Source organism: Amblyomma maculatum, chromosome 10, assembly GCF_055883805.1.
Source record: "Amblyomma maculatum isolate TAMU_Amacu chromosome 10, ASM5588380v1, whole genome shotgun sequence".
In the NCBI taxonomy this organism is placed as follows: Eukaryota; Metazoa; Arthropoda; class Arachnida; order Ixodida; family Ixodidae; genus Amblyomma; species Amblyomma maculatum.
The window spans coordinates 24,302,859-24,330,066 of record NC_139353.1 but is presented as its reverse complement, the minus strand read 5'-3'; the positions used below and the strand labels follow the sequence as shown (position 1 = coordinate 24,330,066).

General features: G+C 43.9%; 1 protein-coding gene across 3 annotated transcripts in view; it reads left to right on the top strand.

The window, feature by feature from the left end:
- Nucleotides 1-27,208, top strand: part of LOC146175887 (HEAT repeat-containing protein 5B) — a 54,912-nt gene that overhangs the window by 706 nt on the left and 26,998 nt on the right. For 2 of the 3 annotated variants that reach the window (XM_084582252.1, XM_084582251.1), the window contains exons 2-18: nucleotides 2,429-2,565; nucleotides 3,797-4,011; nucleotides 6,423-6,531; nucleotides 6,901-7,050; nucleotides 9,196-9,367; nucleotides 11,408-11,562; nucleotides 12,115-12,361; nucleotides 12,649-12,798; nucleotides 13,885-14,135; nucleotides 16,536-16,647; nucleotides 18,743-18,895; nucleotides 19,031-19,130; nucleotides 19,636-19,745; nucleotides 20,798-20,961; nucleotides 23,734-23,766; nucleotides 24,547-24,621; nucleotides 25,822-26,028. In XM_084582252.1, coding sequence (XP_084438378.1) covers nucleotides 2,437-2,565; nucleotides 3,797-4,011; nucleotides 6,423-6,531; nucleotides 6,901-7,050; nucleotides 9,196-9,367; nucleotides 11,408-11,562; nucleotides 12,115-12,361; nucleotides 12,649-12,798; nucleotides 13,885-14,135; nucleotides 16,536-16,647; nucleotides 18,743-18,895; nucleotides 19,031-19,130; nucleotides 19,636-19,745; nucleotides 20,798-20,961; nucleotides 23,734-23,766; nucleotides 24,547-24,621; nucleotides 25,822-26,028 — 2,532 coding nt within the window. In that variant the 5' untranslated portion in view covers nucleotides 2,429-2,436. The remainder of the gene's footprint in view (nucleotides 1-2,428; nucleotides 2,566-3,796; nucleotides 4,012-6,422; nucleotides 6,532-6,900; nucleotides 7,051-9,195; nucleotides 9,368-11,407; nucleotides 11,563-12,114; nucleotides 12,362-12,648; nucleotides 12,799-13,884; nucleotides 14,136-16,535; nucleotides 16,648-18,742; nucleotides 18,896-19,030; nucleotides 19,131-19,635; nucleotides 19,746-20,797; nucleotides 20,962-23,733; nucleotides 23,767-24,546; nucleotides 24,622-25,821; nucleotides 26,029-27,208) is intronic. The other variant, XM_084582253.1, reaches the window with a different exon arrangement.

The following is a 27,208-nucleotide window of genomic DNA, read 5'->3' as shown; positions in this document are numbered from 1 at the left end:
CTTATGTATTCGGCGCTGGTGATCAGGTTCTGCCCCGTGCGCTACTTTCTGATTGGTTTCGGCTCCACGCAAAGCATATGTTGCCGCACGAGCTTTGGAAAGGCGCCTGACAGCTGGTTCAGTGGAAAAGCGAGAAGGGAAATGTTCGCGATGCATTCACTGGAAGTGCCCAAAAGACGGAAGTTGTAGATCACTCAGCAGACTGCTCTCCTATTCTGGGTCAGTAGTTCCAGCTGTAATCAACTGGGAGTTCCATAAAACAGGTTCACCTTATGATTATTTTTTATGACTTGTCGACTGAGTGGTCAGTATGCATGTCTCGAGCTAGCTATAACTTATTCCCTTGTCGGCGGCGTTAGGTTGATATATTTTCGGACCAGGCTCATGATGCTTTATTTGCCTTTATCCTTTCAGTTTATTTTCTTTTTGCTGCCTGAGTAGGCGACCTAATGAGTTCTTGTGGAATGGTTCGTTTTGTTTTATGATGTGGCATCCATCTGTCTCACCGAACATAACCTAATATATTTGAAGACGAGCTATTTTCCTTTTTTATGTGTGAATAATTATGCCATCAGAGATGCTAAAAGCTTCTGAAAACTGGTAACCCAAAAAGTTTGTCTCCACCATGATGTCCAAAATTGGACATGCAATTTGTATGTGTTTGAGAACATTTCTACTTTGTGTGCATACACCGCCATTTGGTTAACTCTATGTGCTTAGTGGATATTAATTTTAACCACCAGTGTTGGTATGTTAGAGATTGACTAGATTCGTTTACTCATAACCTACTGTTTTCTGTTGTCATTCCTAACATGGCATGTAGTGATAAACTTCATGCACCCGTTTTATCATATAACCTCAGGATGCTTTTTAATGGTGTCTATTCAAGAAGCTCAAATCTCCAGCTATTATGGAATTTTTCGTATTTATTTCTGAACAAACCATAAAAATAATAAAGTAAATGTAATCGCCAGAAGATGTGCAACCAGTCATCTTTGAACCGACACTTGTCGGCTTTTAATACAGAGATAGTGAAATGCCCCTCATACATTTCCCTTCCTTTCCTGTAACTGTGCAGGATACTTTCAAACCTTGAGTCGCCTGGTTTGTTAATTTTAGCTAGACGTGTTGTCACAAACTTGGTTATGTGCTTGCATCTTGCAGCACATTGCTCAGAATGGGAAGAATGCTTGAAGCAGTTAGTTCCTGGCTTTAATAGCGTTATTGTCAGAGCATGCCTACATCCTGTATGTATAAGCAGATGAGTTATTATAAATGTCCAGTATGTCCACATTCTAAGCTGTTCATTTATAAACTGTAAGAAACCCTGCTTTACTGGCTAAGTGGCTTCGGCTCTGTGCTGCTGATCCCAAGGTTGTGGATTCAACCTTGGCTTTGGTTCAGCATTTCGAGGCCATAAAATACAAAAGCAGCCATGGGCTGTGCAATGTGAGTTCAGCAATGTAGTGATATAAATTAATCCAAATCTTCACGCTACAGTGCCCCTGATAGCTCATACAACACTTCGGGATGTTAAACACCACATATCTATACCGATACCAACTGAAAGAAGAACTTGAAGCAGCTGACATGATCTCTCCCTCGGGCGTTGCAAGTAATCTACTGAATTTAGAAGCTCAATACATAAGTACAGCTGCGCCCCGCTGTGGTGGTGCATTGGTTAGGATGCTCAACTGCTATGCGCAAAGACGTGGGATCGAGTCTCGACCACGGCGACTGCTTTTTGATGGAGGCGAAAAGTAAGGCACCTGTGCAATGTCGATGCCCGTTAAAGAACCCCAGGTGGCTTAAATTTCTAGATCTCCGATTGAACAGTTGAACGACTAAAGGAGTTGTGGGCTGAGAGGTTTGCACTGGCTCTATGCGCGCCGATGTCTATAGGTCGATGTTGCCCATCTGTTGATCACGTTGTTCGATGTACGGCCAAGGCCGCTTCTTCACAGCGCGGGCAACTCCTGTGCTGATAGATATATGCCCTAGCCTGCTCTGCACTCTATGTTTCATGTCCGAAGTACCAGCAAGAGCCGGTAAATTCATGCTCTCTTACTTAATGGCTTCTGTGAAAAACATGCATAAATAGATCTGGCCGTGAAATAGTTTACAGAAAAATTCTTTTCATTTCCCCAATTGCATAGTCTGCGTAGGGAAGTGTCCTTAAAATACATACTTGGGATTCATTTTTCTGTTCCCTGTTTTGACTTCTGAAGTACCACACGTTCTGCCCACTCCATGGGCTTTCGAGAAAAAGTGTTGGTGCAGAAGGCATTTGTTACGAGGCAACGTAAGGTGGTTGGATTTTCAGCAAGCAAAGCTACATGCACTTTGGTGTTAGGTGCTTCTCTGCACTTCTATATTATATGTTTTCTTTTATATAGTGACACCTGCCTTCCCATATTCTTCCCTGCAGGGCTCAAGATGATGGAACTGTCACATAGCCTCACCCTCAATGAAGAGGTGCTGGCACAACTCCCTGAGGTCAAGCGGCCAGTGTTCGTCTTTGAGTGGCTGCGCTTCTTAGACAAAGTCCTTGTTGCTGCTCAAAAGGTTCGCATTGAGCCCCTTTGCCAGTCCGTTCAAGATATACAAATTTTTTTTGTCCAGAAGTAAAATTTGGCTGACAATAGAAAGAAAATTATTTGCCTAAACATATTTTGTCTTTTATTGCTCTGATTCAAACTTGTGATGCTGAAGGTGATGTGGAGAGTTTGCATTGCTTCATTTTCCGTGTTTAGCTTTTGCCTTCGCATTCTTTGTGGGATTAAAGTGCACGAACGTTTTCTGGGAACTATGTTCTGTTTATATTCATATGTGAAATCCTGTTTTTTATTATGTGCCCGAGAAAAATCTCTGATCACACTGTAGTTTAATTCTAAAATAATAAATGCTAGCAATGCCTGTATTTCATTTGGTTTTGAATACTAGCTGTTGACAGGTTTGCTATCAGTGAAAGCAGCTTCTTTATATTTAGGCAGTGGTCATCGATCTAGACCATCTCAATTTTTCTTCTGTGTGCCTTTAGCACACATACTGAAAACACATCGCAGTGCTGTTTTTTTTTTTTTCACGGCAGCCCCATTTTGATGGGCGGGGGAGGAGGGGGGAGTCAAAAAAAGAAAAATAAATGATCTAGGACAATTGATTCGATTCATGCAGCAGAGTTTTGCATTGTTCTCCACTGCAAATCTGGTGCAATTGCGTATTTAACCAGTGTGAGCGGGTACGGTGTTCCAGTCCATCACTCACTGTGACACACCTCCCCCTCCCTCGACTCTGATGGGCGACCGTGATTTTCCACTTGCCACCTGTCGTCTTACACCCTGTCTTGCTCTAACCACCCCCCTCTCTCTCTCTCCTGAAAGTGGAAAGGTTTTACTTTCTCCAGTTTGCCTTCCCTCTAAATCTTCATATGACTTCACCATTGCTGGACATTTTTTGCAATAATGGTCATCATAGTGTCCAAGTAGAAAATGCTCGTGTGCTGTTTTGATAGCGCACATTCAAAAATTTCAGGTGGTCATAACTGACTCAGAGCCTTTTGTTACAGCATCCTGCATAGCCCACAAACACTTTCAGAATGCCAAACCCCGTAAACTTATTCATAACAAGGTACCCAAGCACTGCCATGATGGTTGCAAAGTACGGCTATACATGCAGCTTCTAAAAAATCTATAGGGGTGACTATGAATACAACCCTCTGAACGCATCCTGTTAATATTGCACACCAGAAACGTAATACCCTTGGCTGACATTTGCTCCCATTTCTTTTGGTTGCCAGTCGGACATCAAGCAGTGCCAGAAGCAGCTGGTGGACCAGCTGGTGCGGCAGATGCGTGAGGGTGCCCCAGGGCCACCAACACGCCGCATGCTGGGTCGGTGCCTAGCCACTCTGTTCAGCGTCGGGGACACCTTCTTACTATTCGATGCCGTCAACCAGTGCAACGACATCCTGCGCAATCGGGACGATTCGCCTAGCTACTTGCCTGCTCGCCTGTGAGTTTGCATTTCCATTCTCCTTTTCCCCAGGCCCTTCCCCATGCGTGGGAACTGGATTTTTCTGGATAAACAGATAGACTAAAAGAAAGAAAAAGTAATTCTGAGAACACTGTAGTATCTACGCTGCAGAAATTCAAAAGCCTGAGCGTTACTGCTGCACACTGTGCACTGCGTTTGCTCTCGTTATCAACTAATTGTGCCATCATTATCATCACTGCTATAACCATTATCACTAACTGCAGCATCATTGTCATTGCTACTATCATCCTCATGCTAGAGAAGGAGAATTACGGTGTGCTGCTCACGATCCCAGGCGTGGTGCAGTTGGTTGAAGCGCTTGGCTGTGGATCCGAGGGATGGGGGTTCGATTCACGGTTGAGACAGGATTTTCATTTTTCTGATGATTGACAGGTGGAGCGGACACTTTCTGTCCACAGTTTCTACGGACGCCACTCATGAGCTGTCAGATGCTGGTGCATTAAAGCTGTAAAGCTCACCAGATGTGCTTGTGTGGCAGCTATTATTATAGCTTGTAGCTCTCATCGGCTCACTGATACCCTTCTAGGCTGGTGGAAATCTCAATAAACGGTTAGTCTAACCATGTTGTGGTTTTTGGCAGTGGATGTCATCTGCTGGCGTTTGTCTGGTGCACTTTGCATCGCAAGTCTCAGAAACGTTGCTGTATTTATTGAAAATAAACTTTTTAAATTTTCAGAGCATTGCTTTGCTGGGGGCAACTGAAAGAGAACCCTCGCACTCAATTTGCTTAGTTGGAATTGAAAACTTTTTTCAAGGATGCCTTTACAACTGCAGGTGTGGTGTTGTTGATCAGTAAATGGATCATTATTTTGAGGCGAACATTTCCAACCGCAGAAACCATTACATATTCTCTGAGAACTTCGATATTCACACAAAACCATAGGGACATGCCTTTCAAAAGAAAAAAGTGCTTAGTGGTTTCAACTAGTTTTAAGTTCAGATGTCTCTAATGCAAGAAGTAGAAAAAAGTGCTATTTAGAAAAGATCCAAATAACAGTGTTATTGTTTTGAAACATTCCACTTTCGTGCCAATATTTGTGCTTAGTATGAATGAAGGCACGTAACGGTAGCTCTTAACACTGACATCTTCACTTACCGGCCTTCTCATAGACTTAGGCGCAGAACTTTCTAAAATATAATGTGCTCTACATGTCCCACTTAATGTGCTCATAAAAAACAGCATTTAACACACACATGGATGATGCATGCAAATATATTTGTAGAGATAGGAAGTGAATCGCAGACTAGAGCTTATATAATTTTCTCTGTTCGTTTTATGTTCATTGCATAATAATACTGAATTTTCACTTAAATAATGCGGCAACGAATATAACAGGAGGGGGAGTTAGCACCTGGAAGAAAAAGAAAAAAAAATTAGGAGAACACCTTTGTTTCTCTCCTCTGTGAGCTTGCCATGACAATATCAGTCTCTCAGGCAAGCGGTGTGTCTGCATCGGTATCTAGAAGAGTTTTTGCACTGGCATTAAGGCATAGACGCCCAATTGTCAGCCGAGTTTAACACCAGAAAACTATTACCTCTATAGAAATCGAAGTGAAGCCTTCCAGTCGACTTCATTAGAATGACAATATTTAACGATTGCTGCATGGCTGTCGTAAGCAAGGAAACACATTGTTTATGTGACCATATGCCCAAGCTTGGCTATCTTTCAAAATACTCAGAGTGATTTCACATTTTACATTAGATGCACTGGACAACGACTTGTGCAGTAGTAAGATGGGCATCCAACATGCCCTTGTGTGCTGCCCAAAGGCACAAAAAATTATTTCTCTGCACAGCGCATGTGGACCGGATGCGCTCAACTGAGTGTCTCATAAGATGCACATGCGAGGCAATAGGTGTAACAAAGAAAACTAACAAATAATCAAATATCTTGTAGAGAAAACAAATTGTCAGAGTAGAAGCTAATAGCTTCATTTTTTGGTTGTCAGTATCTGTAATGGAAGCGCAAATGTGACAGCAGATATTGTGAGCTCTTCACGAAAGGAAATCACTGAGGAAGTAGCTGACCACTGCTTAGCTACACAAATGAAAATGCTCATGTATTATGCCCTCAACGAAAATGAAGTTATTTCTCCTTCAGCACATCGTTCCAATAAGCACACACACATACCTCAGTCCCCAATACAATCATATAAATATGGTATTGGTAGTACAGATGCAGGAAATCCATGACAGCTGTAAAACATGGCTATGCTTCTGCAAATCCAGTCTTTGTCAATGCTTCAGTGGTAAGCTATGCCTTTTTGAGTGCCCGAGTTGAGCGAGGCAAGCTGTGGGTTCTCCCCCGATTTGCAAGATGAGCTTGTTTTGCACATAGTGTCACATGTCATTGCTTTCCTCTATTCAGGGCAGCCATCACTAGTACTGGTGCTATGTATGAAAAATTGGGCCGCATGATGGGCCGCAGCTACGAAGACACAGTCCACATTCTCCTCAAGTCGCTGAGGAACGCTGAGGTAAGCTAGCCTGTTACTTTCCTTTATTCTGTTTTATCGTACTAAAGAATTACCACTAAAGCAGAAGCTGAAGAGGTAAGTTGTCCCAGCATGCATGTACTTGGATACATATCCACACTTGCGCATGGCAATTTTTTTTTTTTCTCAGCAAATTCATAACCAGCTTTATGCAGTTCCATGGACATCCATATTTTTTAGTATATTGTTAGTGATCTTTTTATTTGGCATTCAAGGGGCTCGTGAGCAGCTGTAAATAATTCTGGCATGTTTTATTGCCATGGTAGAAAAAAATATGGCCTAGTGTAATTTTTTCTAGCATGGGTGTAGTAGTTTAGTACTACTGCATGCCAAATTTCTTTCGTTCTTCAGTCGCAGTCTCGGTGTGAGACCATGTCCACCATGGAGAAGGTGGTGGCTGGAATGGGAGCAGCGGCCAGCCCTGTGCACAAGGACATCTTCAAGGCAGTGCGCCACTGCATGACCGATCGAGTGCTGGCCGTACGCTGCGCTGCCGCCAAGGTATGAGGTGTTCGTCACTGCTACACATGCCCGCATCTTTTTTTACGTTGCTGATCGTGTCTTATGTGGGGAGTGGGATCATGAACTGTGATGAAGTTTTGCCGTCAACTGATGGCTTTGAGGCTGTGCAAGAAATGTTTTACCTGTAATTATTCAATACAATTTTTGCAACAGTGCATGTTGCCAATGCTGAAAATAAAGCTCTTTTCCTCTCCCTTCCTGTTCTTTTCTTTCTCCTGAAACAATGCCGTGGGCATTTGTGAGAATGCATGTAATAGCAGGGTTTTCTAGCTTTTGTTTTATTTATTTATTTATTTAATATTATTTTTTGTGCAGTCATAGCTGTACACAGGGTTGTTGTGTTCAGTGTGTGTTGTTATTGGAAGCTCTTTTGTTTCACCCGATGGTCATTCATTTTCCTTGATGAGCTGAAATGTGGGAGCTCTTAATAGCTGTGACCCATGCGGGCCTTTTATCACATAAACTACTGTTACAGAACTCGAATGATGAAAAGCACGGAAGTTCTTTGCTTTGTGTATTTGGGGGGGTCTCTCATGCTTTAACAAAGTCTAATCAAGCACTACAACAGTTTGGTGTCATGCTATACAAGCCTACAAGTCATGCTACTTGTGCCAAGGAGGGAAAAGCTTTTTGTGATGTTCTTGTTTGCTTTCGTTTGTGTGGAAATGAGTGTTCACGCTTACCTTGTTCAGTGCGTGTTGCTCTAAGTATATGTAGCTCTAATTTTGCGCAAAAGACACACTATAGTATTGCCTTCTTCCCTTTTACTGTCATGTATTGTAGGGTCTTTAGCACTAAGGTGACACTTTGGGACAGTTGATGTGACAGAGTGAAAACATATGTTGTGATCGAGAGATATTAGGCACATTTAGAGGCACAGAGGAGTGCAGACTTTCAACTGTCTGTATCTCCCATCGTTTCCTGTCTCTCCTGAGCAATTTCTTCTCTTCTGTTGTACTCTTTGTGTTGCCATTCCAACCACTTTCTTTCAACCAAGAATGGCACAGCATGGGGGGTAGGATAGCTGGCACTCGTGGTACTCTGTTGGCTCTAATAAGCCACCATGGTCTTATTCTTATGTACTCTTCATGAATGCTTTCTGGCTCATAGGAGCCATTTCAAGAGTGGGCTTAATCTGGCATTGTATGTTTTACTGCAGTCGTTGGCACTTTCTTTACGTGGGTTTGAATAATGTGTTGCTAGAATTCATCAGTTTTAGGGCGGAAACACTGATCTCAAGGCTACTACACCGAGCAAAATCTTGTCTTGCTTGCTTGTGAAGCACCTGCATGGTGAGAGCTGCGTAGCAACACTATAACAGTTAGTCAAGCCTAGTGATGACACTGTGCCTGTAATTGACCGTGCCCAGTTCACTAGTAACCACCAAAGTTGTCCCGGGCCATCCCCAAAATTTTACCCGTGCAAACCAAAACTGGACCTCTGCCTACTGGAATCGAAATGTGCATATCAAATTACATTGGGCCATGCCCAGTTTTGATGATCACACCCAAATTTGGTCCGGCTACCCAAAAATTGACCAACATGAATGCACTGCTAAGAGAGTGAGAACTGGGTCTAGTTGGTTGTGCTTGCTGCTTTTTGACGCGCTGAAGTCTTCACGAAACGGAATAAACATTCTAGCTTGATTCTGGTTTGCTCCCGAGTTCAGCGCATCAAAAAGCAGCATGAATGCACTGAGTGGACTGTGAGTTTCCAGCATTCAGTGTTGTAACCGCAATAGATCGCTGTGATTATTTATTTAGCTTGATCTACAATCAATAAAGACTAGCCATCACTCAATCAGTTGGTGGCCTATTCTTACTGTCACTTCATCTGCCACTTTTTATTTCATTTTTTTTTTTAAGGCATCGTTTTATCGTAGCGAATTGTGTGGTCTTTTCCTGTAGTCTAATTATGCATTCACTCATTGACAAGATTCAGATCAAAGTATTGCAGGGCTGGTCCACTTTTTCTTCTTGTGGTCCTTATGTTTTGTGCTGATCACCATCACGGAAGTTTGTACACAGACAGCAAGGCATGTACATTGATTCTTGTGCAGTAATTCATAACGGAACCAATTTCTTCAAGCGCCAAACTAATTCTTGGGAAACAATGAAAATGCAGTGCCTGCTGGAGATGGTGTGGCATGCCCCCTTCCTGTACACGAGTGACCTAGAGACGGTGGCCTCGATTTGCTTCCGGGCCTTCGAAGGCTCTAACTACGAAGTTCGCTGCACTGTGGCCCGGCTCCTGGGAACTGTCGTGGCCATCACCCAACAGGCTTCGCAGGCACAGGGTGGGTTGGGGTGCCAGAGCATTTATTTATTTATTCGGAATGGTTTGAACCCCACCAGAGAGGTTGTTGCTGCAGGGTGGAAAAGCACAATAAGAATGACAGTGTGGAAAAATAAAAATTTGGGGGACACTTGAGCTCCGCCTTTGAGGCTATCTCCGAACAGCTTGTGTCCATGGCTTCCCCTACGAATCTCTGTTTGCATACTTGCATCATGCTACTCGTTACATCTTTGTAATAAATTAATTTGTTCCTCTGTTATCTCACACATATTCATTTTTGTAATGTCGTAAGCTACCCAATTATATTAAAGACCACGCAGCATAGGTATATATAAGCCCCACTTTAATAACCAAACCAAGCCGTACGAACTTGTCTCCATCCCAGAAGCAGCATGTCTGAGCCTGGATCCGATAGTCCCAGAAGATTCAGTTCTCATTTCACTCTCTCATCTCAAAAAAGCTGTCTAAATGGGCAGCTCCTGCTAACTTGGCCATGTCATGTGGTCTCGTGATGTCACACAACCTGCTGGCCAATCAGTGCTTGGTCATGTGACCTGCCACCTACCACCTGCTAGAGGCATGCTCATGATTTTAGCTCTCATAGCACTTACAGTGCTGAAATTGAATTTTCATGACAGTAAATCCTTTAAGAGTGATTTCCATGTGCAAAAAAGACAGTGATGCAATGAGGCCGCATGGCGAGAGTGACCGTCGTTCGTTCCCACTGAGGCAAGTGAAGGTGACAGCAACGTGCTTAGTGGCTTCAATGGCCGTACAATTCTGCGACTTTGTGAACATTCCCATGACCTCTTCTTTATTCTCTCCTTGAAATGTTTATGGCCTGCCTGTTAGCCAGGGCAAAATAAATATTTTCCTAATGACACCGGTGTGGTGATGACCAAGCTGGTGCGCTTGTTGAGGCAAAGATGTCAGGGATTCGCGAGGGAGGCACACTATAGATGCTGCGCCAATGCACTCCAGCCTAGTAAACACACCCGTAAAATGTTCCTTGATGTTTTTGTACTGTAGCTAACTATGCAAGTGAGCACATGTGCCGCAAGTGATATTGCACTTTCAGCTGGAGCACTACGACACTGAAAATTGAGTACCTGTACTGCCTGGACTCTCATATCGCCGTGGTGCGCTCTCTCGTAGCCCGCTGTAAGTGTTGAGCACTCGGCTAGCGACAAGCACATTGTTTTGTTTATTTCAGTTTTGCCGCTCACAGCTAATGCACAATCTTTACGGCAGCAGTGTAGCAGCAGCGGCAATGGTCAAGACAGTGTGCTTGTTGGGGTGAACTTAGAGCTGTAGGGAGGAGCCATGTGACAAACCGGAAACGATCAGCAAGAGTTTGATTGGCTACTTACGCAAGTGCTTTTGGGTGAAGAGCAAAATTTTCATTTTCAGCAGAATTGAGTGATGAGGCGAGTGACACACGCATTTCTCTTCACGAGAGGCCTGCTGCTGTCGCATATGCATGAATTTTCTTGTGCATGGAGCTCAGCCTTGAATGCTGCCATATCAAAAAAATACAAAGTGAGACCATTTAGACAGTCATAAGGAACGGACTTTATATCCAAAAACGCAAGCTGCAATCCAAGCAATAAATGCTTAGTACAGAAGTTATGCAAAATGCACAAACCTAGAATATACAAATGCTGAAATCATGACGATATGGTGAAAGGGTCAAGTTTATCATTGAAAGAACAGTTTTAAAGTTCATGCCTCATTCAAAGTTTTCTCATTCAAGCAAATTGTCAGTATCATTTTTTTAAATTGCAGTCGGCTTTAATTTTCGTGAATTAGAGTTTTATACCAGTATGTTTGAGGTAATTTGTAACAGGCTGTTTCCATAGATTGTACTTTTAAACATGCAGCTTTTATAGTGCCAACCTTAGTTCTTCCATGATGTCAGATGTAGCCTCAATAGAAAACAATGTTACGCAAAAGCTGGCTCAGTATTGCGAATTGGCCATTCCTGCTCTAAGAACATTATTTCTTTACATCCTTATCCGCATGTGGGGCAAATGTTTTTCAGTTGGCAAGAACAGACTGGCCAGCCTGGATGAAGTGTTGGGCCTGCTCGCTTCTGGTTTTCTCCGTGGAGGCATCGGTTTCCTCAAAGGCAGTGCCGGGGAGATGATAAAGGGCGGTTCATCCGTCAGCCGCGAGATACGAGTGGGCGTCACTCATGTGAGTTCTTGGCATCGTGTTGCTCATTCCTCACATTTGTTTGCTCCTTATCTCATTTTTTGCATATGCTTGCGCCTTATTTCAGTTTTTTGTGCTTATCAGTGCGGAGGAGAGCATGTCTAGTTCTCGGTTCCTTGTGCAGTCTTGAGGCGTGCCCTGTTCTTCTTCTCGGGCTTGCCTTGCAACTGGGGATTAGTGGTTTTGTCACATAGCATAGAGCAAAGCAAGCTGATGGGGCGTTCACACAATGTGACACTCGAGTTTCAGCATCAGCTGTTAAGGGGGCCATGCTGGAGGGCTGGAACAAGGGCAGTGAGTTCCAGTAGGCAGCCGAAGTGCAGTGAGATGCATTATAGATAAAAACTGCTTGCAGAACTGGGCAGTGTGAAGCAGTGCACGGCGGTTTTGTGTTGGCAGAGTTTTGCTGCGTTTGAGTGTGTCACCGTATTTTCTCAATGTCATTTAGACACTGGGGCCATGGAAGACTGCAGTGTGTTCGTTTTTACCCGTAATCAAACTTTCATTCAATAATTTCCGGGTGTACGTGTGCAGGCGTACGTGGTACTGTTCCAGCGGCTCGGTGGCCTCTGGCTAGAGCGCCACCTTCTGGCGGTGCTGAGCCACCTGCTGGAGCTGGTGGGCCACCCACGAGCTGTACAGACACACGTGGACGCCGTGTACAGCCGCAAGTGCGTCTCCTTTGCCCTGCGCTCCGTGCTGGGCCACATGCTGGGCGATCGGGCACAAGCGGCCGCCTGCAAGGACCTTGTCCAGCTGATCGTCAAACACCTCAACTCAGGTGAGGCGCAGACCAGGCTGGTGTAGCCACCTGAAGCATGCAAAGGGACCAGGCAAGTTTGCCTACATCGGTTGGTTACCCCATCCTAATTATGCAGAGGCTGCTTTCACTTAAAATGGTGGAGGGTGGCTTTCATAAGCGAGAAGAGGCCCTCCACATATCTGGAAATGAAACTGCCCATTTGCTGAGCCAGTTTTCCTTCTGATAACTAGCTGTTTTATTCAGATGCATCGAGAAGCTGTAAAAAATTCGAGACACATACTCTCTCTTTCCTGCTGACCCTCCAGATGCCGTGCTGGACAGCAACAGCAGCAAAGATGGCCAACAGGAGGTGGCACTGAGTCAGCACATTCTGGTCTGCGCATTGCAAGAACTCGGCTGCCTGATTGAGACCCTGGGTACCACAGCTGTGTCGACGCTCTCAGACTCTTCCATAGGTAGGCTGGACACGCACTGTGTGCCATGTCTTGTTTGCTCACATTAACATGCTGACATTAACGTGCTGGCATGAAGTCGCTGTGTACTGCTCTGTCACTTTTATTTGAGTGCGTGCTTGTCCTATTTCTTCAATGCGAGGGATTTATTGATGGCTTGACTTCTGCTCAAAGAAAAAAAAAGTGAATTGGGGCACTTCAGAAAAAATGGCGAGGCGGGCCAGATTATCTTATCTGCCTCGAAAGGCCAGTGAAGTGTGCCAGTGGGACAGCACAGAAATGTGCAGCAGTTTATCCATTCAAGCGTGAATACCAACGCTCTATTGGTTCCCTGTACACAGTGTTTTGTCAAGGAATACACTTACACTGTGTAATTGATACGAACAGCCATCAGTGTATTTCAGTTGTACTCACTATCAACTTATTGGGGCTTGTTATTTTTTACATTCCCTTTCTTTATGTCCCTTTCAGTCTTGCCTTTCTAAATTTACTTCGGCAAGAGAATTTCACAACTCCTCAAGAAGCATATTGGTGTGTGTTTCCATGATGTGTGAAAGTAGAAATGAAGTAAAATATACTACCGCATTTATTTCTCTTGCTTATCATTATGTTTATCATATTGTTTTGTTTTCTTGGGGCATGGTATGCATTGGTAACCTTGTGGACAGTGCATGGAGGTGTTACGGTGTGTTTCCCAGGAGTTCCTCGCATACCAATCATCCCTGTTTTTTATACTGTGTGTCGTTTTCCACTTATAGAGTAAAGGCTCACTTAAATTACCTTAGGTATTATTATCAGCCTTCGATGTGCAAGTGGAAGTTGAATAATGGTCCATAAACACTCTCGTTCTACACTAAGCTTCGAAACTGACCATAAACTTTTATTTGTTACTTGTTACACTGGGTCTTTGCCTTTGCCAAGTGTTATCAATTTTTTACAGGCTAGTGGACCTTCTTAATTTATAAATCGGCCTCAAGCTGCGATGAAGGCGTCATGTTGCTTGTCTGAGGCCACAAGCTGTCCATGCTGCCTTTCAGAGCTGTCGCTTCTGTCCCTGTTGGTATGTGCTTAGCAGTCGTTCCTTTCCAGGGCTGGTGGAAACTGTCGTCTCGGTCCTTGTCCACACCAGCCCGGCTGCACGATTGGCGGCAGCATGGTGCCTCCGGTGCACAGCAACAGCAGTGCCCGCACAGCTGACGCCACTGCTCGACCGTTGCCTCGATCAGTTGGAGTCTCTAAAATCCTCGCCGGACGCTATTGCTGGCTACTCCGCAGCACTCGCTGCCCTTTTGGGAGCTGCACGCCATACACCTTTGGGAGTGCCCCACAACAAGGGAAAGGTCAGCCACTTCCTCCATAGGTTGATTCTGGATGAGGAAATTCAGCTTTCACAGGATTGCCAAAAATGCCAGTTCAGTTTCTCAGTAGTAGGAGTGTGCGAATGCAGCCTGGATATATCGAATTATTGCTTGTGTGGAACTATCAGAATATCCCCTTAAAGGTCCTGTGCAAAAGAGTAGCAGCATTCTTCAAATTTATCAAATTCCAATTAAGTGGAGCGTTCAATATAGTGAACTGTGCATTGTACTCTTATACTGGTGGCTTTCCTAATGGCTTTTCCGCAAAACCGCACGGTGAAAGAGAAGCGACACTGCTTTCTTTCGAGGAGTCAGCATTCAGTGCGCTGGTCGTTGTGTGGTGAAGCCTGCCTAGATTATTGATGCTGCTTGCCTGGCCTTTTGAACTGCTGAAGGCGGCACGGAGATCATCTGCACCTTAATTTTAACCGAGACATTAATTGAAACTGAAAGGTTTTAAGCATGGGGACACGATCTCTCCACTGCTATTCACAGCTTGCTTAGAGGAAGTTCTCAGACTTGAAATGGGAGCACTCAAGGATAAGGGTTGGTGAAGAAACCTCAGTAATCTGCGATTTGGTGATGACATTGCCTTGCTAAGTAACTCGAAGGATGAACTGCAAAGAATGATTGATGACCTAGACAGGAAAAGCAGAAAACTAGGCCTAAAAATCGGTATGCAGGAGACTAAGGTAATGTTCAACAGGCTCGGGAAGGAACAGCAGTTTACAATAGGTAGTGAAGCTCTGGAAGTGGTAGGAGAATATGTCTACTTAGGACAGGTAGTAACCGTAGATCCAGACCACGAAAAGGAAATAACTCGGTGAATAAGGTTGGTATAGAGCGCATTTGGCAACGAGCAGCTTACCGGTGTCCCTCAAGAGGAAAGCATATAACAGTTGTATTTCACCTGTATTCAGCTATGGGGCTGAAACGTGGAGGCTAACAAAAAGGGCTCTGCTTAAGTTGAGGACAACGCAGAGAGCTATGGAACGAAAAATGGTAGGTGTAACTTTAAGAGATAGGAAGCGTGCTGAGTGCGTCAGAGAAATAACTCAAGTTACTGACATTCTTGTGGAACTCAAGAAGAAGAAATGGGTATGGGCAGGGCATGTAGTACGAAAAGAGAATAACCGATAATCGAAAAGGCTAACAAATTTGATACCAAGGGAAATAAAACGTAGCAGACGGTGGCAGAAAGTCAGGTGGGCGGATGAGCTTAAGGAGTTAGCAGGGGCTAAGTGGATGCAGCTAGCACAGGACTGGTTTAATTGGAGGAATATCGGAAAGGCCTTTGCCCTGCAATGGGCATAGTCCAGCTGATGATGTGAGGTTGGTGACATACTAATTAGGCCTCTTATGATTTATGGTGGCTTCTCCCACCAAAGAATGGACGGGAATTTGCCCCCACCCCCTTTGGCCCCTTGCGCGTAGACAAATCACAGCAAGAGTGAGCCTCATTTTTATAACAGTTATTGAAAAAAAAAAAAAAGACTACAGCACTTCTTTGAATATTAAAACTTCGTGCCAATTATTCTTAATTATTCGAGAATTTGAAAGGAAAAATTTGCTTGGAATAACATTGAACATGCATTATTTGATTCGCTTAGCAGAGTGAATGCGAGGATAGTATTTGAATTATTATTTTGAAGCTTTCGAGCATTAGCATATTCATTCTCAAAAGTTAACTCTGGTGCACAGAAAATATTTGTTCTAGTCTGCAGATTGTAGGCAGGGTCACCATCAGATATGAAAGTGCTTTGTCTTCTTCGTTTCGCTTTTTTTTTCTTTTGTAGATTGTTCTGCTCAGGAATCAATGCAAGAGTAAATAAAAAAGCAGACCTCTGTAGTTTTCTGTGTAGTTCTTACAATTCGCATTATGCACCTTTAGAGCCCTGATCATTACTGTTGCAATTGCACTCACAGAGCAAATTGGCTTGGAACAGCAGTTTGTGCCTAAATTAGTCACTTACTTTTTTGGCAGCATGCAGTCAATAGCAGCCAACAACTGCTCGCATTTCAAACTGTGCCTGCAGTAATTCCCCGTCAGGTGTGAAAGCTTAGGTCCACACAGCACAAGCACGCCTGCATAGAAGTCATTTGACACTGCCTTGGGGAGAAACGCGGTCTCCCTAACTGCAAATTATGTAACTTCATGAATCGTGATGGATACCGTCCGTCGAAAAATATGGCTACATGGAACATATCTCAAGAAACTTCAGAGCCTTCTTCACACTGACTGTGCTGCTCGCTTTCTGTCAGTAGCCCCGTGGAAGTGCGGCCGGTTATATTGTTTTCATCATGTAATCGTGCATCACTAGTGTCTTGCATGCAGCCCTCATTTTGGCAGCGGTTATTGAGCGTCATGTGTCTGCTTTTCAGATGATATTCAACTTGGCTGAAGACCTGTTACGAAGTGCATCGCAAAACAGCCGGCTGTCGCTCCAGCGAACGCAGGCTGGTTGGCTGATGATGGGAGCGGTCATGACATTGGGTAAACTAGCCGCTTTCACTTCCTGGTTCTTTGTGTTTGCTTGCACCATTAGCAGCACCTTAACAGCACAGTAGCATAATCCTGTGTGTGCAGTGTGTGCTTTTCTTTCTTTAGGGCACACACTCCAGTGAACATAGGGAGTGTCTCCTTTGCCTTCACGGGCAATTCTTGAGTAGGCTTTGCATTGTCCGATGTATTGTTCACCCACTGATAACAGGGAACATCTGTACATCAGATAGGATAACCGCTTTTGTCCAAGAAGTCTTTGCTTGGTCTAACGGCCAGTACGTGATTGATAGATTACAATTGCTTTGCGTTGGAATCTCATTCATTTAAACTTCTTGTTTATTTGAGCTGATATGCTTTGGCCCATCAAATAAATCGAGTGTTCATTGCTAAGGGTCCACAGATTATTAAGGGTCCTTTGCACCTGCAGCCATATGTGAGTACGTACAGTGGTAACAGTGCATGAAAATAGAGGAGCGTATTACAGTAAAGCATCGGTAATACATTCCCAGTTCATGCGCTTTCCTGGTTGATATGCTGAAAATTGCAGGCTATAAAAAGTCCCATAAGTTACGCTATTATCCTTCGAGTTAGTATGTTCCCGGTTAACATGATTAGCTGGTTATGAGATTTAAAATTTCTAAAATTTCTTATTGTATAATAAGTTTAGTGACCACCTATTCATGTACGAGCAAACCAGTGGGCCGAATCTGGAGGCGCGCTGCATACACCTAGAATGCAGTGGTAGTCACCTGTCGGTTGGCTTCTCTACAGTGTCTTGATGCTAAAGGGCGAAGCATGAAAAGCAGAAGAACAAAGAGAAAAATTAGCAGCATGCGGAATGCTCATTCCAGCAAGGTCGCAACATGAAGAGGAGAAATGCAGCGCCTTCTTCGGAGTGCTTAGGTCAAGAGGACAGAGCATTTGAGAATTACAAGTATGAGCTCACAAAGAGCAAACCAGCCCCAGAACGCTGCAACAATAAGCCGCTATAGTGCCTTCTCCATGCCTCCTCAGCGTTCATAACCATGGGGAAAAAGCTCCTGTAATTTTGCCATTGCTGTAATCGTACCCGATGTGCTGTGAACTTTCTTCCCCGCCAAAGGCAGCACTAAAGCTGAGTGAATCTAGCAAGTGCTAGAAAATGAGCTGTTGAGACCTTGTGCCAAGAACACTATTCAAAATTCTTAGGAAGTGAACAAATGTCTGTGTCGCATTAAACAGTCACATTTTGCAAAACTGCCAATTTGGATCACAAATTTTTCTGGGTAATGTACCAGGTGTTCCGTATTTATGTCTTGAGTTGTGAAAAATTCTCCCGCGGCAGCTACAGGACGATTCAGGCTCAAACGCCGACTGCAGAGTAACTTGTGATGGTCTGTTTTTCGATAATGTAATTTAGAGTTTGGACTCGCCTGCATTTTCCAGAATCGACGAGAAATTGCCTTCGTCTGCGGTGGAACTTTTTGCCGTGGTGAGCGGCTCAGCCGATTCGACATGTGGCGAACTGTGAAGCCGGCCGTATCCTATGCAAGATATATTGGTTGCCTCCGCCAGATGGTGAAGCCTGTCGGATTGTCTGATCTGTTCACCACAGTGAAATGTTCCGCCGTAGACGACTGCAGATTTTCACCAATTTTGAAACTGCAGGCAAGTTTAGACGTTAAATTACATTATCGAAAAATGTAGGCCATCAGAAATTACCTTGTGGTCAGCGTTTCAGCCTGAATAGTCCAGTAGCTTGTATTCAAGAACTCTTCACAACTGAGACAAATAAATACGGAACACCCTGTATTTATTTTTCTCTTGCATTTAAACAGAAAAAAGTATCGGCTAGGTTTCACTGTATTATGTTTAGCTCGAAATATTTGCCTCGAAGCTTGTCAAATGTTTTTTCCTTCACACATGCTATGTGGCTGCCTTTTCTCACTACAAAGCATCACTGAAGGAATCCAAATACTGGAGGTGGATGATCTATCATGATTGAAATTTATTATGAATGTAGTCATTGGAGCGACAGGCAACACGACGTGCCAAGCTTGAACTGGACTGCTCACAAACAGTTTGTTTCCCATCCCATTGTCTCTAGGTCCACCAGTGGTGCGCAGTCTGCTGCCGCGGATGCTCCTGCTGTGGAAGAACTGTTTCCCACGGTCCACTAAAGAACTGGAATCAGAGAAAGTGCGTGGGGATGCGTTCACCTGGCAGGTCACTCTGGAAGGGCGATCAGGTGCTCTCAGTGGTGAGTGCGATGAATCTTCTCTCACTTAGTGAACACACTGGCCTCGGTGTCTGTCTTGATATCATGCAAAGTAACTCGGACTGCCTGATTTCTTTTTTGTTTTTGTTTGTTTTTAATTTTTGTCTCCCTCAACAGCTATGGCAAGCTTCCTGAAACACTGCAAAGAACTGGCATCGGATGATATTGTGAGGAGAATCTTGTCTCCTGTAGAATCAGCTCTGCTCATGTTGTCTGGGTGAGTCATATTTAGCAACTACATTCTAAGGGTCTGTTATGCAGTTACTGTGGGGCTTTTTCTTCGAAGGTGTGGTGTGATCCGAGAGCTGCAGATCTGTGGCTGCAGTGCACCTACTGTTTATGCCATTGCTTACTTTATGAAAAAAGACGAAAAAAAAAAAAAAAAACACGAACTCATGTTTCCTTAGCTGGAATGTGCCCTCCAATAACGAGGTTGTCTTTCATCACTTGATTCTCTCATAGATGTTCTGTCACCATTCTCTCCGATCTAGATTTTCAGTGTTTTGTCATCTTCTTTAGGGCTGTGTATTCTGCTGAAAGAAGTTTTAGTTTTATCTGTGCTTTATTTGTGATAGTGTGAGGGCTGTTTTGTATTAGCCTGAGGCATAAGTGGCAGCAAATGAAGGGTTGCTTGCGAAGCGATGGAAAGAAATCCAAAAGTCCCGTTGCAGGTTCAGTGCGGGACCTGTGGGCCAGTTTGTTCTTTTGTTCTCTACATGCAGTATCGGCCCCACTATCAAGTCGTATGGCCAGCATCTGAAGGCCAGTGCTGCTATGGTGCGACTGCGCCTCTACGAGACCATGTCCCTGCTGCCAGCACAGTCATACGAAAGTAGGCCTCTTTTTCCCTTTCGTGCATTGATACCACTTTATTCTGGGGAAGACAGTGATGTTATCTGCACTGTTAAATATGTTCTCATGACGCATAGCTCCTGCAGCTTTAATTCTTTTGCAGCCGTTGTGCTGCGTATCAAAGTGCGCCAATTGCTTAGCAACTGTGCTGTGTTTAACCATTTTTAACTATCCACAGTGGAACATTGAATCTACTTTGTGTTGGACATGCTTTTCTTCCTTTGCCATTCAGGGGTCTCACTGACACTAAGACAGAGTTTTTTCATGCCTACAGGCAGGTCCCAAAACATTTGTTCTACATGAAGAGAATTTTATGAGAAAATCTCAGCATCCCCTTTTTTGTGAGGACCGCATAGACAAGGCTGCCAGGGCTGTCGATTAATGAGTCCTCGAGCCAAAGCCGTCGAAGTCCCAAGGTGATGCGGCATTTGCGGCGCGAGCTCCAGCTTCTTGTGTTGCTGCATTCCGACACTGCATGGAAGCTGGCAGCACAGAACGGCAAAAGCTGGCCGAAAGCGACCCTGATAACTCTATCAGTACGTTATTGCGTGGACCTGGTATAGGCGGCCATTTGGCTGAGCTCACCAGATCTCGCAGGCATCGAAGGACCACGCTGCATTTATTTGGTGTTGTTTTACAGCCGGAATTAGTTTGAAGAGGGCTGCCACAGCTCGCAGTTCATGCGAACTGTACTCGCGTTTGCCAAAGATGTTTGCCAAGTTTGTTTGTTGTTTTTTTCACATAAAGTGTTATTTGTTGCGCCCGTCTCGTCAAGATATTGCGTTTGTTTTTTTCACATAATGTGTTATTTGTTGCGCCAGTCTCGTCAAGATATTGCTGCGAAGACAGGAATTGGGGAATGGTATAGACTTTTAATCTTAGCAACACCCCCGCTTCCCTCACTTTCAAAATCCCAATTGTGAAAAAAAGGGGGTTCTTAGAATCGAGTAAATATGGTTGTTTTGCCCAGCTTCGGTAGCAAGAGGCGCTGGCTAGCTCCCTCATCTGTGCTCTGTTCGCGCGCTCTCGCAGGTAGCTACAATAACCTTTTGCGGCTGCTGGTTGCTGAATTCACGCTGACAGAGAACCAGGCCAACACGACAACTTCACTGTTGCGCAGTCTCTGTCACTCGGATGACAGTGTCATCCTGGGCTCCTGGCTACAGGAGACCGACCACAAGGCCATCGAGGACCAGGTGGGTCACATGGAGGCCAGTGTCGGGGCCACAGTGTCTGCGGAGCTCACTATTTATGCTGGCCCTCTGATTGCATTCTCTAATCAACTATAGTCTCCACTTGCTTGCTTTTGTTTTCTTCATTCTGCCCCCATTAAAGAAAGAAGCTCAGGGACAAGCTTTTTTTTTTATTGCTAAGATTACAGTGCCAGTAATTATTAATAGTATGTAATATATTTGGCCCGTGAAAAGTGTTAGTGCTTTCTGAGAAGTAACGTTCAGAGCCAAAATTTTTTGGGAAAAAAAAGGCAAGTAAGCTAAAAGAAGTGTTAGTGCTTTCCGAGAAATAACGTTCAGAGCCAGAATCCTGCGAAAAAAAAAAGCAAGTAAGCTAAAAACGTCATTCTGTGAAATTTTCAGAATGTTTACACTGCAACTTCACCCACAACTCCCGTAAGTAAACAAGGTTTGGAAAACAAGCAAGCAAACATCATTGCCGCCTCTAATTGCCACTCAAGAACCTGAATGTATAATTACAACTACTGGTTCACTAGCTTCTTTGCCCTGATGTTTGCATTTTCACTTCTCAAGCTTTAAGCATCGCTACGCTGTTGGTGCATGATATTGTAAAAGCATTGATTTAATTGTTTATTAGTCTGTTGGAATTGCCTCTTTTGTGCTTTTTATCGTTTATGTTATTTATCATCTGAATGGGTTATTCTATATCAAAAGAATTAGTACTGTCGCACTGCTTGTGGCTTGTAACCTTTCGGCTGTTCTTTGAGCACACCCTAGACCAGTGTTACTAGACTTAGTGTAGTAACATTGCCCTAGGCTGAATGTCAATGCCAAGTACCGTTGTACTTCTGATTTGGGCAAGGACTTTGCTATTCCCATATGCCAACGCAAATTACTCATTTGTTACCTGCAGTGATCTCGCAAAAGTTGTGTCGCAGCTGTGTACTGGGGCATACTTCGGCAAGCTGCTGGGTTAGTTGCCGGGTGAATGCAAGCACCAGCATTGGTTAAAGCTTAAATGAGGGTCACTGTTTTATTCAGCAACTTTAAAGCTCTGTCCCCAATCACCAGTAAAGTTCGAGCAGATTAGTGCGGCTGTTGAACCTAGGAGAGCAGCCTGGGCTGCATTCGCATATTGTAATGCCATATTGAGCAGTATGCAGTTAAACCTTGATGACGATGAGCCTCCTTGTAACAGATTCCGAAGTGTAACAAAGTTTCTCAAAGTTCCCTGATGCTACCCTCGTTGAAGTATGTGTATTTGTAACCTCCATGTAACAAGGTGTCATGGTGGTTAGCCTATATATAATGAACTTTCTGCACAGAATACCTGTTAGCTACTACTCACTACTACCTTGCTTAAAATTCACCCTACGATGCGGAACTGTCATAACGGTAGAACAGGAATGACCACTGTAGCTGCACTGAGTGAAAGTCATTGTCGCAGTACACTGTGCTCTTCTCCGTGGTTAAAAAAATGTAGTATTTGCATCTTTCGCTTCTGTAGCATCACATTACAATTCCTGTTCGAAAGCAGCATAAGGGAGAGGGCGTACTAGAGACAAGCCCCATGTTGTCACTCGGCTCTTCCTATGATTCTGACGTGAATGAGAGGGGGGATGCCAGAGAGCATCAGCAATATGGGAGAGGGTTTTCTTCTTGGGGCAACAACGGATTGACATAACCAATGCAGTGATGTTTTGATTGGGGAATTTTCTCCTTTTCGCTGAAGTTGTTGAGCAAATGATGGTAAAAATGGGATATTTAAGTGGTTTTATGGAACTTTAAGAATCATAATTGTCCCACTTTTTCTCGAATGCTGCAGTATTTAAGCTGCTGTTGAGAGAAAGGGTCCGACGTAGGGAACTTTTGCTCATACTAAGGGAATTCTCAGTTATGGCATGGAACATCATTAGACCATGAGAGGAGACGCGTTAGGAGAAGCAGACTCTTTCAGATCTCCTGCTTGCTCCACTCCCCAACCCAGGCCCCCTTATACACAAAGTGCTGCCGTGAGAGCCGTGGTGCTACTGTTATGCTATCAACGTTTTTTGCTACTGTTGTGCTATCAACACTATCGGGAAATGTTTCTCTCTTTTTACAACTTTGAGTAACAGCAGTGTACCGTGCACATTTTTTAAGTTAATCTACATGAATTTTTTTTTCTTGGTTTTGCTTGTGCACTGGCCTTTTGAAGTTTTCATGCAGCAGCTGCATGCAACAAACACCTGTATGTAAGAAAAAGTTGCAACTTTCTTAATTTCGCTATATCCTGTTTTTACTGGATACCATATTTACTTAGTGTAATGCTAGTTTCTTGTACTGACAATAAAATTTAAAGCCCCCCGCCCCCTTCCCATAACCGAATCTATGGCATTTAGATGGCTAATCTTCCCCTGTTTTGCGGACTAAAGCCTCACACTATGGTCACAGTGGCGCTTCATTACCTGACAGGTAATAAAGCAACTGTGCAAATACAGTAGCACTATCAGGTGTGGAAGTGCTGCTTATCATGCGAGCTTGAACTAAGCTGCATTTTAGTTTTATGCTTTTAGCATTTTTAATCGTTGCAAGAGTCTTAAGCATCAAACGAAGCAAAGTGTCTGACCGCAGATAAAAGCAGATACCTGTTTGGCTGTATCAACATTAGGCACTGGCATTTCATTGACTCTTGTTACGGACGCACCACTTTCTTTTTCCGATAATACATGACTTATGAGTGACGCTAGTTTCTTTGAGAAAAAAAGGTTGATGGATTGAACAAACTTTGTGTAGATGGAACCCCACAGGAAGTCGGACAAGTCCTTTGTGAGTACTACTGGCTGATGCTCGCTAAAGTGCGCCCTCCTTGCTAGCTTGCTGTCCAGCGGACTGCTGGGAAGGCATGCGTCGTCATCCCTGCATATTTGCGTGCAAGCCACGTGGATGCTGTGTTGCACGTGCTACGCATGCGGATCGGTAACCAACGCTGCTGACCTTATGTAGAAAAGCTGCCTCCGGTAGCCGTGCTCTGAGGAAGCAGCAGTAGTGGACATTGGGCTCCCCTCAGTAATCAGAACGGAGGCCATGGTTGTTTTCTGTGGCCCAGTGCTGTGATGTGCTTTGGTTTGACGATAATGCTTCCTGATTTCTAATTTTTTTTACTCTCTGCATCCCAAAAATTAAGGCTTGGAGGTGAATGCATTTTGTCGTCTCGTCTTCGTTGTGAGTGGTGTGCTAGTCACTTTTTTTTTCTCTTCCATTCTCTTCGCAGAATGGAGTATTATGAAGTGCTACAAGAATGCGTGATTGTGCCTATGTTATTGTTGCTTACATGTTTGCTGCATAACCGGTTCCTGTATTTGTTACTCATTTTGTTTCGTAATATATTTAAACTTTTTTTGTGTGTGTCTGAATCGAAACGTATCATTATCATTTAGTTATCTCTAACCCCATTTGTTTTGTGCAAGTTCTTGCTTTTCACGTGTGTGTAAGTGACTTCTTGGAACTGCTTAGAGGGTCGTCGTGTGGAACAGAAACGTGTGCGCTTGTAGTTGTGGTTGCCTGACCTGTTCTGCCTCACAGCCCTTGTTCTGTTTTACATTGCAGTTGCAGCCAAATAGTGCTTCAGGATCAGGGGCTTTGGAGCACGACACCACGGCACTGTATAGGTCGCTTAACAAGGTACTCTCTCTCACCGCTGCATGGGTAACTTGGTCGGCTCAAGGCGAATTAATTGTAGACATTGTAGCAGCCACTGAACCAACCTTATCTTTCATCTAAATCTTTGAATGCATGAGTTTTGCATTGAAAAAGAGCCAAATAATTGTAGAATTGTCATATATTTATCAAAAATGTAACAAAAAATGGTGAGGTTATGTTTTGGTCAGGGTACTGAGCACAGGGGCTTGATTGGTGTAGTTGTATTATAAACCGACTTTCTTGGTAAACACTATCATATGCAGGCTGATTTAAGTGTTGTTCTCTATGTTGCCTTGAAAATCACCTATGATGTGTCTGGCATATGAAATTTTACCTCATGATTTGAACTACTGATTTATTTGTAGCACTATAACTTTCTTTAGCTACATCGTTGCTGCAGGTGTGATGAACCATAGCTGGCTGTGTCTCATACATTGTTTGGAAACACGATACCCACTGCTTTGTTGAACTGTAATAAGTTCGATTTATTTAGCAGACCTTGGCTTTCGTGTGCCTAATTGTAATGTTTGCCTGGTTTTCACATTGTGAAAGCACAATTAAGTTTGTTGCACATCCTTTTCATACAGCAGCTTACTCTAAAACTGGTATATTGGTTTGGGCCTGTTGGTCATCCATAGCAGGGTGAGGCAGCATTCCTTGTGGGGTTTTCTCTGCTTTTCTTATTTGTTTGCGCTGCCTCACTTCTTCGCACCAAAATGTTAACCTATCACATTGAAAAAATAGCATCAGCACTTTGAATAAATGAGGTCTCATCGTGTATCAGAACGAAATGGCTACAGCGATTCGCATCAGTTTAATTTGATGCTGGTGATAACGACTGTACAGCTGCTCTATAAGTCGGAGAATAGCTGGTAAGACTAGCTGGTTCAGTAACTCAGCGTATATAGTCATCTTATGTGTGAAACCCATCTGAATTTGCTGCACAGTCTAGCCCCCTACTCTATTTTTAATTGTTTCAGCCAAGGCAATGCTTGTACACCAGGAATAAAACCTCATCAGTCAACCTGTGAACATGTGATAATCCCATAGCTCATTCACTTGACCGATTTGTGAAAAACCATATTGATTTGTAGACTGCTATTCAGCTAGTCAGTCAACTGACGTGTCTGCCAAATAGTGTAGCAGTGCGTTAACCAGTAAATGATATGCGCTGCTGCCCAGGGTGATGCTCTTCCGGGCCCACTTCCTCTGGGCGTGGCGGTGATCGACATGTCAGTGGTCCTCTATGGGCTTGTGTTCCCTCATGTGGCATTCAAGCACCGACTGCAGATGCTGGACCACTTCTCCGAGTGCGTTCGCCACTCCAAGGCCACCCGCCAGGAGGCCGTCCAGATCAACATCTTCACTGCACTGCTCAGTGCCCTCAAGGCATGCACTGCCACTTCTCCTCCTTAACACCTCCTCAGTGTACTGTGCTCTGGGACAGGGAGGGCGTAGTTACATGGATGTTTTTAGACTATGCTTCGAGCCAAGCAAGCAGATGGAATAGAAGAATTTTGCACGTGCATAGAGTGCGCAACAGTTATGGTCACAGTTACGGTCTCAGTTACAGTTTCAGTTACAGTCTCAGTTATGGTCTCAGTGGTCTGTTTTGACATCTGATATAAGATTTTTTGATTGCTAACAGTTAAACCTCATATGCTATCTCTTGAATTCTCACAGCACTGGTACAGATGCAGTTCGGACAGTGATGCACGTTCCGTTTACTTCCGTCTTCATCTTTACCTACAGCGCGTTGCACAATTACCGGCACGTTGTAGAATGCTTCTTCCAGCTAAACTGTGAAATCCTCGCAGCTCAAATTTCACATGGAGATGGTATTTTATCGTTACTATTCTCTAATACCAAATTTGGTTGGGGTACCTGCCTGATTCAATCAGAAAAGGCCAGATGTTCTTATCGTATGCAGCGGCGGCGAAGCAAAAGAAACCACTGCCCCAGCTCTAAGACTGGTGGTGCTACCTTGTGCAACTACCTTCCATCGGCTCTCGTTGTGCTGTGACATGTGACAGAGTTACTAGAAACCGCACGAGATGGCGCCTCTGGTGTTAGCGCTGAGGCAGTGGCTTCTTTTGCATCGCCGCTGCCGCATACGCTAAGAACATCTGGCTTTTTGTGATTGAAGCAAGCAAGTACTCCAGACAAAGTTGGTATTAAAAAATACTAACAACAAAATGCCATTTCAGTGTGAACTTTGAGCTGCGAGGATTCTGCGGTTTACCTGGGAGAAGTTTCTACAGCGCACCGGTAATTGTGCAACACGCCGTATGTATTCAAGAGTTCGATGAAGAAACCATCAGCTCTGGAGCCAGTCCTGTATCAGTGTAAAAATAGGCAAGTTGATGCTTAAGCCGCTTGTTTACTGAGAACCATTCATTGCCAAAAAGAATTATATGGCACACTTTGGGAGCGCGTGGCATTTTTGTTTTTTGAATGAAAAGGAAAAAATTTTTCTCATCATATTGACTGTATAACCATTCACTTTAACTTTAGTGACAGAGTTACTAGAAACCCCGTTCCATTCACTTGTATTATTATTCATTAACTG